This window comes from Fukomys damarensis, unplaced genomic scaffold, assembly GCF_012274545.1.
Source record: "Fukomys damarensis isolate Sample0158 unplaced genomic scaffold, DMR_v1.0_HiC HiC_scaffold_19, whole genome shotgun sequence".
Lineage (NCBI taxonomy): Eukaryota > Metazoa > Chordata > Mammalia > Rodentia > Bathyergidae > Fukomys > Fukomys damarensis.
Window position 1 is genome coordinate 66,558,771 of NW_022900931.1, and position 12,722 is coordinate 66,571,492.

At 42.2% G+C, this 12,722-nt stretch overlaps 2 protein-coding genes and 1 long non-coding RNA gene across 4 annotated transcripts in view; 2 read left to right on the plus strand and 1 right to left on the minus strand.

Annotated features, from left to right (window-relative positions):
• The window catches only part of LOC104857212 (zinc finger protein 480-like), a 4,612-nt gene extending 3,111 nt beyond the window's left edge, over positions 1-1,501 (plus strand). Inside the window, exons 2-3 of the mRNA XM_033766140.1 lie at positions 795-921; positions 1,443-1,501. Coding sequence (XP_033622031.1) covers positions 795-921; positions 1,443-1,486 — 171 coding nt within the window. The 3' untranslated portion in view covers positions 1,487-1,501. The remainder of the gene's footprint in view (positions 1-794; positions 922-1,442) is intronic.
• LOC117286922 overlaps positions 1-9,798 on the minus strand; it is a 19,955-nt gene extending 10,157 nt beyond the window's left edge. For both annotated transcript variants that reach the window (XR_004518066.1, XR_004518065.1), the window contains exons 1-2: positions 9,727-9,798; positions 7,033-7,110 (exon numbers count right to left, since the gene is read on the minus strand). This is a non-coding gene — a long non-coding RNA (uncharacterized LOC117286922). The remainder of the gene's footprint in view (positions 1-7,032; positions 7,111-9,726) is intronic.
• LOC117286913 (zinc finger protein 83-like) lies at positions 3,499-4,855 on the plus strand. Its single transcript, XM_033766116.1, is given in 2 exon segments — positions 3,499-4,091; positions 4,094-4,855. Coding segments are annotated over 2 exon segments (1,206 nt in total). The 5' UTR covers positions 3,499-3,538; the 3' UTR covers positions 4,747-4,855.
• Positions 9,799-12,722: the final 2,924 nt, after the last annotated feature.

Genomic DNA, 12,722 nt, shown 5'->3' on the forward strand with positions numbered 1-12,722 from the left:
ATAACCGGTTGCTGTACCGCATGTAGCTATCTCAAGTGCTCTTGGTTTTGTTCCTGTTGAAGCCCTAAGATCCCAGAGATGTTGCCAAAATGTCCTGCACCTTCTAAGGCTTTATTAAAACAGAATTTTATTAAAGTAAATTGCATAACTGTGGGAGACAGCATATTTAGGGTTTAAAGTAGAAAAATAGACACAAGTATTTTTCTGATCACATCTGAACTTGGTGGTTTTCAAAATTTGTGGGTGCTCTAGGAATTTAACCCCTGCACATTTTGGGAATCCACTGTAATTCTTTTTACTATATACTTTTGAAATATATAACTTTTTCTGTTAAATTAATTATATTAAATGTTTTCTGGGCTGGGTATATAGCTCAGAGATAAAGTGCTTGTCTGGTATGGGTGAGGCCCTGGTTTTGACCTCAGAACCACAAACTTTCAAAAACTCCAAATTTTACACTTTACTAAGCTTGTAAATTCTGTTTGAATTTTTATAATGCTTAGATATCTGAATTTAAGTCATTAAGTTGTAAATATATTTTTAGTATGAGTAGTTAGTAAAAATTGGAGTTCAAGTTTGATCATATAAATTTTGTTGTTTCCTGGAACCAGTTACCTCATTAGCATATAAGACCATCTTTATCACTCCAGAGATTCGAAGTGTGGGTCCATCCACAGCATGGATCTAGCTCACTCACTTCAACTGAACTGGCCCTTACCTTTCCCTCCTTTTCATTTCTATGGAGATTCTAACTCTCTCCAGTTCCCCGTGGTGATACATACTTTTCATTTCAGGGTCTGTTGACATTCAGGGATGTGGCCATAGAGTTCTCCCGGGAGGAGTGGAAACACCTGAACCCTGCTCAGAGGACTTTATACAGGGACGTGATGCTGGAGAACTACAGGAACCTGGTCTCCCTGGGTGAGGACGGCTTCCTCCAGAAGTCAGATCTACTCCGTGTCTCTGCGTTTCCCGTGTCTTCATGGGATCCTCTGCATTGTCTGACTGAGGCAGATTCCCTGTTGCCTGTGAAATGTGAAGCTTCCCAGTGCACCATCTGCACTTAACTGTCTGCTTTCTTCAGGTGCTCTGCTCACTTTGTGATAAATACATCAGTGATAGTTTCAGAGCTGAAAGGTATGAAGCCTTATAGCAGGCTTTTAAAATATGCAGTTTCATGGGTTTTTTTTTTTTTTTTGGTACTGGGGATCGAACTCAGGTCCTTGTGCTTGAGAGGCAGGCGGCGGAACCACTGAGCTAAATCTCTGGCCCCAATTTCATGTTTTTTATACCTGTGCTTTCGAATCTCTGGTCCTTAGAGCTAGATACTACATATAATGGTGAAGTATTTGTCTAGATAACTCTGCAATCTCTTTCTCAAGTAAACAGGGCTGGATTGTGGAAAAGTCACAGCACACTGCATGCCTTTGATTTTACAACAGGAACGTCTCCTCTTGACCTGAGTGTTGTCTCCGTGTTGGAGTGAGGAGGAGAGCCCCGGAGTGTGGATGGCCAGGTGAAAGTGTCCAGGATCTCACACGGGTGGGAAGGTGTCAAAGGTGTGACCACCGGTAAGAGCTCAGATGGGCAGAGTGGAAGGTGTACCATTAAATAGTGTTTGGAGAACTTTAGTAGTGAGAGTGTCTGTGGGAAGATAAGTGTACTTCCTGTGAGCTCAGAGATTATGGTTTTCCTTATCATCAGTTTTCACCTGTCAGCTGAGTGATGAGGGTAATGTTTGGTTCTCTTACCTGCCATGTTGCTGCAGTTCACACAGAAAGACAGTGTCTCTTACGATGGGCGATACTGTGCTGCTGGCTTCTGTGAAGTCCTTAGTTCCTGACTCTGTGCTGTGTGGGGAGGGCCCTTTGAGTGTCCCATTACACTGTTGCATTCTTGATTCCATCTGTTATTCAATTCTCTTTCCATAAACATCAGAGTAGAGGAATGCATGGTGCTGATCCCTACATCATGTTCTATTTCCATCTGTGACTCCATTTTCTGTGCTTGGAAGGTCTGGTCAGGAGATGGGAAACCATGGCTGCTCATCCTTACATCTGAGACCCCCCAAAACCACACTGGGCTGACCCAGCTGTCTCTCCCTGCTGTGCTGACTTAGCCCTTTCTTCCATATTGCTTTTAACATTTCTCAGCTGTGAATAATGGGAGTGTGTTGGATCTTCTGAGACTGTTATTCCTCAGAGCCCTAGAAGTCAAAAGGCAGGTCTCCTCTTTGATCAGCAGTCCTCATAGTCAACTTTTTTTGCTCACATAGGGTGTGTTGACAAAACAGATTTTCATCTCAAGGTATCCCCAAATCCTTCTGCTCTATATATGTTTTTTTCTTTCTTCCATTACTCTTACTTTTTGTTTGTTTGCTTGTTGCAGTACTGGGGATTGAACTCAGGACCTTGTGTTTGTGTGGCAGCTGCAGCACCACTGAGCTAAATCCTTGGCCCTTACTGGTCTTTGAGTGTAGAAAATCCTTGGCTCTTCCTGATCTTTCTTTTTTTATTGTTTGCTATTTTGCCTGTGAATTTTTTGTTTGTTTATTTTGTTATTTTTGTTTCTTTTGTGTGATACTGGAAGTGCAACCCAGGGTCACCCTACCACTGAACCATATCCTTGACCATTTTATTGTTTTTCTCAGACAGGAACTTACTGAGTTCCTCTGCTGGCATCGAACTTGCAATCTTCTTGGCTCAACTTCCAAAGTATCTAACACACAGTTCAATTTGCTTTTGATGTACAAATTCCTAGAGTCCGACATCTCATCCTTCTGTGCTGATAACCCACTTTGAGGCTATACATAGCTTCTTGTGGACTATTCCATGGAGTGTGTGCATTGACATAAAAACCAGTGAAGGAGAATAGTTTGCCTTGTACTTTAGAATCTCATTCTGCCACCTGCCAAGTATCCCTGGAAACCCTGAGTGGGGTTCTCAGCCTGCCTCAGGATATTTGAGACCCTAGAAACTACACTGAGCTGTTGCAACAGATGCAGATATTGGTAGCTCCTTACTGCCCATTAATTTCTTGTATTTCCGAGATACCTCTCCTAAATGTATCATCAGGGAATTTCCACCAAAAAGTAAAAGTGATACAGGAGAAATGTTCCACACAGTAATGTTGGAAAGACATAAAATCCATGACATTCAAAAATTGTGCTTCAGAGAAATCCAGACAAATATACATGGCTTCAAGTGTCAATGGAGAGAGGATAAAAGACTTGACACAGTATTATGTGTGGCTCAGAAGGAAAATCTCACTAACAGAAGAGACAAACATGATAGAAGAAATGCAGGAATTAAACATATTACAAATTGGCTTGGATTAAACTTTCAGTTACATCTCCCTGAACTGCAGCTATTTGAAACAGAAAGGAACATTAATGACTCGAGTTACGTTGAGCAGTGTGTTAGTAGTGATTCCTCAGAGTCATCCCACGAAAAAAATCCTTCTAGTGTTAAAACAAACATTTCTCATGTAACTGGAAATGATTTTCTTGATTCTTTATTTTTTCACTCAAGAACCAGTGATGCACATTAGTACAAAACCTTTCAAATGGAATAAGTGTAACAAATCTTTTAAACAAGGCTCACACTTTACTATGCATCAGATAGGCCATGCTGAAGAGAAACAATTTCTATGTGATATATGTGGCAAGGTCTTCAATCAGAAATCAAACCTTAGAAGTCATCAGAGAATGCACACTGGAGAGAAGCCTTAAAAATATAATGAATGTGGCAAGGTCTTTAGTCACAGTTGCTACCTTGTACAACATCTGATAATTCAGACTGGGGGAAAATCTTATAAATGCAATGAATGTGGCAGGGTCTTTAGTCACAGATCATAGCTGGCAAACCATCAGAGAATCCATACTGGAGAGAAACCTTATAATTGCAGTGAATGTGGTAAAGTGTTCAGTCATAGGGCATCCCTAGTAAAGCATCAAAGAATCCATACTGGAGAGAAACCTTACGAATGTAATGAATGTGGTAAAGTGTTCATTTGTAACTCACACCTTGCAGAACATCTGATAATTCACAATGGAGAGAAACCTTTTAAATGTAATGAATGTGGCAAGGTGTTCAGTCCAGTTCCCACCTTGCTTGTCATCGTATCATTGATACTGGAGAGAAACCTTACAGATGTAATGAGTGCGGACAGATCTTCAGTCACAATTCATACCTTGCATGTCATCAGAGGATTCATACTGGAGAGAAACCGTACAAATGTGAATGTAGCAAAGTATTCAGTGAAAACTCATCTCTAGCACATCACTGGAGAATTCATACTAGAGAGAGACCTTACAAATGTAATGAGTGTGGCAAGGTCTTCAATCAAATATCACACCTTGTAAATCATCGAACAATTCACATCAGAGAGAAACCATACAAATGCAATGAATGTGGAAAAGTGTTGCATCAAATTTCACACCTTGCCCAACATCAAATAATTCACACTGGAGACAAACCTTTCAAATGTAATGAATGTGGCAAGGTATTTAGTCACAACTCCTACCTTGCACAACATCTAATAATTCATACTGGAGAAAAGCCTTTCATATGTAATGAATGTGGCAAGGACTTCAGACAGAAGTCATACCTAGCAAGTCATCAGAGAATCCATACTGGGGAGAAACCTTACAAATGTAGTGAATGTGCCAATGTTTTCAGGTATAGGTCATCTCTAGCAAAGCATCAAAGAATCCATAGTGGAGAGAAACCTTACAAATGTAATTAATAATGTTAATCGTGTTAGGGTTAGTCTTGTCCTTTCCTTTGAAGCAAAAGGATGATAAAGAGTAACACAAAAGCATATGCAAATAGAAAACTCCCAGGCATAAATTAGTAACATGTACAGAATCTTGCACTATTTAATGTCAAATGTAGAAATCACTTCTATATCTGACAAAGAATTTTTGAAAAAACCATAAAAGGTAATTACAAATCTATGTTAATGTATATACAATATAAAAAGATGTCATTTGTGTCACTAGTAACAGACAGAGGGAAAAAGCAGTGGAATAGATTCTACAAGAAGTCACTTTAACTTGCCATCCATTTAAAACACATTGTTATAACCTTAATCTGTTTTAGGTTAACTGCGTTTATAAACACACAAAAAAAAGCTACAGAATATATACAAATGGAACCGAGAAAGTAATCAAAACACATTGCTACAAAAAACACATGAGCTGGATTGGAGATGTAGATAAGTAGTAGAACATTTGCGTAGCAGGCAAAAGGCCTTTATGTTCAATCCCTGGACCATATAATTAACTAACTTTTCAATTAAAGCAAGGGGATTTAGAAGGGCAAAATAAAGATTGTCACAACATAATTAACAAAATGTCAACAGTAGGTTCTTCCCAATCAGTACTTCTTTAAATATAAATGGAATCAATGTCCCAACTAAAAAGACATACATTGTGGAACAGACAGAAAGAAAGAGACACAACTGTATGTTGACTACAAGAGACTCGCCTTAGAGCTAAGAAAACCGATAAGGTAAAAAGGTAGAAACTGACAACCAATGCAAATGAGAACTTAAAAGAGAGCAGGAATATACTTTAAGATACAAACTGTCGCAAGACACAAAAGACATTATATAATAATAAAAGTCAACTCACTACGAAGACATAAGAAATATATCTTTTTTGGGGGAGTGGTTATCAGTAATTAAATGAACTGAAGGCCTCTTGTATACTAAAAAAAAAGTGCTTAGCTACAACCCCGCCCTTTCAATTTTATTGAGACAGGATACTGACAAGTTGGCCAGGCTAGCGTCACACTTGTTATCCTCCTGCCTCAGCCACTTAACTAGCTGGGATGACAGGTATATGCCATCACAACTGGTTAAAGATGACCTAACACCCACACTTAACTGATTTTCTTGTTTTCTGCTTGTTATTTATTCTATTCCATTCTATTCTGCTTGGACAAGGTATTTTCAGTCTTTTAAAAATTATTCAAAATTTGTGTCAAAGGTTAGAACAACCTAATTTCAAAAATTTTTTAAAGGAATAGGGATGTAGCTCAGTGGTACAGCACTTGCCTCACATGTAAGGCCTGGGTTCAACTAAAACCAAACAAAACCCTTCGTTCTTAAAAATATACTTTATCAAAGAAACAAAACATAATTTAGAAACTATCTGGAGACAAACTAAAATACAGTATACCAAAACTTAGGAGACACAGTGAATGTAGTAGTAAAAAGGTTTATATGAATAAACAGATTTAAAAAGATCTTGTATACATACACCTAAACATTGTGTGATATCCCATAAATATGTAAAATTTTTATCATCTTTTTTAAAAAGCTCATGTTTTCGTTTTAAAAAAAGTTTAAAAAAGGAAAGACCATGTCAACAATCTTAACTTTTTTTACCTCAAGAAAATAGAAAAAGATAAACTAAATACAGTTAGCAGAAAGAGAGAAATAACAAAGATTAGCACAGAGATAAGTAAAATAGAAAACTAAAAAATAATACAAAGATGAAAATAACCAAGAGTTGGCTTGGAAAGATCAATATAACTGACCCTTAGCTAGACTACTTGAAAAAAACTCAACTCAAATTAGACAGGAAAGAAGAAATAATATAATTGATGTCCCAGAAGTAAAAAAACACTCCTATAAACAACTGTATGCCAACAGACTGGATAACCTAGAAGAAATGAGTACATTCTTAGAAACATACAACCCACTTACACATAAACATGAAGAAAAACAGACATAAAACAGGTCTATAAGGCTTATTCCAATAGCCCCAGAGATGCATGAAGTGGTTAAGTAGTATCAAACCTTTTAGTTTCCAGGACCACGCCCAACAGAGCCTCCTCACATGATCTATGTCTCCTGGTCACCCTGAAATAGCATCTTAGATGGAGCTGAGAGGGGCTGAGGGAGGAACAGGTGAGTGAAAGCAAACATGTCAGGCAGGAGACTTGAGTCAGCGATTAGCAGCTCCTATACTCAGCACTTCAGAAAGGAGGGATAGAGACCAACAAGTCACAAGTACAACTTTACCTGAGCAAAAGCCATTACTGACTCCTTTTCCTTCACTTCTGGACCTCTTCCTCAGGCAGTGAGTCTTCAGCAGTCAATCTGGAATGGTTAAAATAAGTTACTTAGTGATCTGAATCCACATAACCACTTCCAGTGCTACAATGCAGGAAAAGACCTCACTATGCAAAATGGTGATCCTCCACTGCCATGCACCAAGAGGGAAGAATCTACAGAGACTGACTTTCCAGAATTCATTCCCAAGTATACACTGCAGCACTGGGATCTGAGCTGAACTGAGCCTTCAAGTCACAGACCCAGCCCTGATTAAACCGGAAGCAGAGCAGTCCCTCTCACCCACCTATGGATCACAGGCTGATTGCAGCCCTCAGAAATGGAGGACACAGCCTGGGTGCCCAAGGATGGGGCAGATTAGAATCATCTGAGACACCAAATAGTGAACCTTCCTTTATGAATGACAAGCTTTAGTAAGGTGGCATTTACAAAATGTTTCAGCTCTCTACTGGAAAGCCAAGGTTTGGCACTGCTGGACAGAGCAGGATGAAATTAAAAAGAAAGAAATAAATGGGCTGATTATCTATTATTCAAAATGCTTAGGACCAAAAGTTTTCAGACTGTGCACATTTTCCAGATTTCAGAATTTTGGCATCTACAAGAGATATCTTGGGAACAGGACTCAAGTCTACACATGAAATTAACTTCTATTTCATGTAAGACTTATGAAAAGAGCCTGAGGGTAAACTCATGAATTTTTGTTCACCAGGGCTTTGCCTGTGGCCTATCACATGAGGTGAGGGGCTGGAGATCAAGTTACTAACCTATCACACCTCTGTGATCAAGCCTTCATACAAACCCCTTATCTATAGAGTTTAAAGTCCTTCCCTGGTTATGAGCACCTCCAACTGCTAGGAGGGTACTGCATCAAACTGAGAACAACAGAAGCTCCTCCAACTAAGACCCATCCCTGTCCTTGCTCTATGTATCTTATCACCTGGCTGTTCATCTGTATCCTTTATCAGAGCCTTCATAATATAATAAACTGGTAAGTGCCAGTGTTACCAAGTCCTGTGACACGTCCTCACAAATTAATCAAACCTGAGGAGATAGTTATAGGCAAATAGGTTAGAAGCATAGAGGACAACCTGCTACCCTGTAATTGATAATCTGAGATGTGCAGCAGTCTTGTACGATGGAGCCCTAAATCTGTGGGATCTGGCTCTAATTCCAAGTACATAAATGAACTGAATTACAGGAACCCATATAGTGTCCAATGGAGAAGTTCTTGTTGTATGGGGGGAAAAAACCCATACATCTGGCATCAGAAGTATTCAATGTTTTACTGAAAATGTAATCAGAGAAAAACTTTTTTTTTTCAGCTAACTCTGGAGGCTAAGTCAAGCCCACCTCCTGATTTCTGGCTCTGTTTCCTACTTGGGACAGGGTCCAGAAAATAGAAGTAGAAGGCCCAGGATAAACACACAGAGCAGGCTATGGCCCAGAAGCGGGAGCGAGAATGCGGCTGGAACGCTACTGGGAGTGTGGTCGGTCACATCACAGATCTACGTGGTGAAGGCTTAAGGAAAGAAGGGTAACGGCCACTTGCAGCTAGAGTTCTAGGCAGAGGAACAGCCCAAATGAAAGCCTCAAGACAGGAAGCTTGGTACTGGGGAAGAGGCCAGTGTGGCTGGAACAGAGGGCTGCGAACGAGGACACCGCAGGGAAATGAATAGACACAGACCTCAGAAGCACACAGGCAGAGCCGAAGCTTTGAACATTTTCCCATACTTCAAAAGAATTTTGGAAACCACATATTCCCTTGCCTTGTTCCTTAGCAAACATTTAATTTTTTCTTTAAAAGGGCTAGGAGTGTGGCTCACTGGTAGAGCACTTACATGATATCCAGCATGGCAACTTTAAAAAAATTAAAGCCCTTACAGATAACAAAATATATTTTAAGGACATGATGAAACAGTCCCCTCAATCCCACTGCGTCACTCTTGCCTGAGACGTGCAGGACTATGGAGGGAATATGTTTAGGGAAACTCAGAAAGCAACTTTCTGAGCTAGGTGTGGTAGCACACACCTGATATCCCTCTCTTTGAGAGTCTGAGGGAAGGGGATCCCAAGTTTGAGCCTCGCCTGAACAACTCAGCAAGACCCCATCTCAAAAATTTAAAACAAATTTTAATGTTGCACAGCGCAGACGCCCTGGGTTCAATCCCTAATTAAGAAAGGGGGGGAGGTTAGAAAGTAAGTCACTTGGACAACCAAAAGTGGAGATGCTGGTTAGGCTTTTCAGTACAGATGTCCAGGAGACTACTGGACACAGGATCGTGGAGTTCTGGGGAGAGGACCCGACAGAATGGGAAACGGAGCAATACCGGACGTGGCCAGAGAGCTGCACATTTCCACCCGGGTGGAATTCGGGACACAAGCACCCTAGTCATAGGACAGGCCCAGGCCACCCGCACGGAGGGGAGACTGCGAGGGGAGGAACGGGGGGCCGGGTCGCCGCGGCCCGGGAGGGAGGGGCCTGGAGCTCCTGAGCCCCGCAGGGCCCACGCGGCTCTCCCCGCGGCCCGACTTGGGAGGAGAGCGCGATGTGGGGACCCGATGGTCACTAGGGACCAGATCCAGACCGTGGAAAAACTAGGGGTCAGCGAGGCACAGACCAAACCCAGTCAGAAGGAAACTCACGCGCGGCACTGTGACCTCCACTCCACAGGAACCACTTCCGGGTCTGCAAGGTGCTGCGCGCGCAGCCCACTGTAAGGCGGGCTTGTAGGAGCGATCCACGGGGGTGGGCGGGGCCAGGGGGCGGGGCGAGGAGGTAGGCCGTTCTGGGCGGGACCCGAGACCCAATGGGCGGGGCGAGGAGGAAGAGGCCCGAAAAGGGAGAAAACAGGGCGGTGGGCGGGGCAGAGGCGGGGGTGTGGCAGACAAGAGGCGGGAAGGGGGTAGAGACACGAGGAAATGGGCGGGACATGGGCTGGAGACTATCGCCATTAAGCTCCTTTTGGACAGCTGAAATGTTGGGTCTTGCTTTGTGGGGTTTGTTACTGTTTTTTTTCTCCCAGTTGTTTTTGGTGGCAGTGAAGATTGAACCTTACACATAGGCAAGCGCCCTACTACAGAATTATGTCCCTCGTCCTGTTGTTTTTTAATCATTCAGCCACTCTTAGTAATTGGATTAAACCCCAAATCCCAAGATATTGATAGATAAGTGTCGCGAGCCAGCGACGCAGAGCACTATCCAGCAGTGTCTCAAACCTGAAAGAGCAGCGGGGTGGAGATGGGGCAGAGAGAAAGGAAGGACGCCAAGACAAGAGTCTGATCAAGGCGACGTTTATTGCAGGCAGGCATCAGCCTTTTAAAGGAAAAGACCGAACTATTCTGGGCTAGGATTACCATAGTAACCTCAACACCCGCTCCACGGGAACGAGGGTTCACACGGGAAAGAGAAAGCAGGCTCAAGAAAAACAAATTAACAACACTTGCAACTAATAATCATGATTCCCAAATAGGTGGAGGAACTTAACAAAATGGAGTTACAACACCTGACTCCTACAGATAACGTCAGATCCTTAACAGGAAGCACCTGACTCCTACAGATCTTTGGCTTTCCGAGTTTCTCCCGTGCAGGGTCAAAAACAAGTTTAACACGTGCAGTCCTTAAAAAGGAACAAATGTTATCTCTCAAAAAGCCAGTGGGCCATGGCTGGCTTCCCACAGGTAAGGCCTTAACTATTGCCGTTTTGTTAATTGCTTACGTTGTAAAAACATTATGTGTAGGAATGTGCCATCCTTTTTCATTTTTTGAAATAGAGTCTCGTTTAAACTGCGCAGGCTGTCTTCAAACTTGGGATCTTCCTACTTCAGCCTCTGGAGTAACTGGGATTTCAGGTGTGCTGCACCACACTCAGACTGAAATGTATTTTTACAAACTAAATGAAATTGTCAGTTTAATGACCTCGAAAGCCTTTCTGAAGGAATTAAGGGCCCTGTTTGTAATATAAGCAGGGAGCCAGCAACTGTATCCCTGCGTTTCCGTGAGATTATGAAAGCTAACTAGAATGGGCACCTGCTCCCAGGTGGAAAACTAGCACCTGTCAGAAATGTATGAGCTTAAATTTTTATCTGCTGCCTCTGGGTAGAGCTCCTTGGGTACACATAGGTCGTTCCCAAAGTTACCAAGTAGTTCAGCATAAACTGTGCTATATACACCTGCATCTGTATATTTAAGGGAAGAGCAAAGTTGGGTTTATCCCGAAATGAGTATGGAGTGGATTACATAAGAGGATGAGGGTTTTAGATGGAAGTCGTGGCACATGCGTGTAACTCCAGTACTCTGGGAGGCCGAGGCAGGGGGATGCAAGTTTAAGCCAAGCTTGGCATACTTAGTGAGGCTTTGTATCCAAATCAAACATAAAAAAGGGCTGGAAGAAAATAATAAAAAAAATTTAAAGGACAGAGTGTAGCTCTGTACAAAGCCCTGTGGTTCAATCCGTAGTACCAAGGGGAAAAAGACAATTTTTTTCTTCCATTTTCAATCTCTTAGCAGATTGCTTCTATTGCCCATGACATTGTGATCAGACCTCACATTTATTCATCTTATTTAAGTGCGTACTTTCTGTTTTCTCTGTGGAGAAGATATCTGGTCTCATGTCGCGAGCCGGCGACGCAGAGCACTGTCCCGCAGTGTCTCAAACCTGAAAGAGCAGCGGGGTGGAGGTGGGGCAGAGAGAAAGGAAGGACGCCAAGACAAGAGTGGGATCAAGGCGACGTTTATTGCAGGCAGGCATCAGCCTTTTAAAGGAAAAGACCGAACTATTATGGGCTAGGATTACTATAGTAACCTCAACACCCGCTCCACGGGAACGAGGGTTCACACGGGAAAGAGAAAGCAGGCTCAAGAAAAACAAATTAACAACACTTGCAACTAATAATCATGACTCCCAAATAGGTGGAGGAACTTAACAAAATGGAGTTGCAACACCTGACTCCTACAGATAACGTCAGATCTTTAACAGGAAGCACCTGACTCCTACAGATTTTTGGCTGTCCGAGTTTCTCCCGTGCAGGGTCAAAACAAGTTTAACACTTGCAGTCCTTAAAAAGGAACAAATGTTATCTCTCAAAAAGCCAGTGGGCCATGGCTTGCTTCCCACAGTCTCAGACAAGATTGTTTTTATTTTCAATTATATTTTCCAACATTTTATTTTTCAGTTTTGGGAAGCTTTTCCAGGACCACTGTGTCACTAAGCTATTATATCCCCAACTTTATTTTCGCTTATTTCAGCCCTGGGAAATCAACCCAGCGCCTTTGCAATTAACTACATCCCCAGCCCTTTTTTTATTTTTGTTTGTTTGTTTATTTTTAATTTTGAGACAGGATCTCACTAAGTCAGTGGGAGCGGAGATGAACATTCTGCAGAGGTTGCTTTGCATTTCGCGTCCTAGTTTTCATCTCCTTCAAAAGCAATTGAACGTCTTCTGTCAAAGGGCTGAAATTCACTTTAATAGTAGGAACTTTTGTAGATACAATTATCGTCCTACGTTGATGCCCTCCCGTCCCAGGGATACCTAGGTTCCCAAACCTCACAGTTGTCAAAAAAGCCTCACCCAGACGCCCGGGCAGCATGCAGAGGGGAGGAAAGGCCCCGCCCGGCCCCGCCCTTCCCCGACCCGGCCCC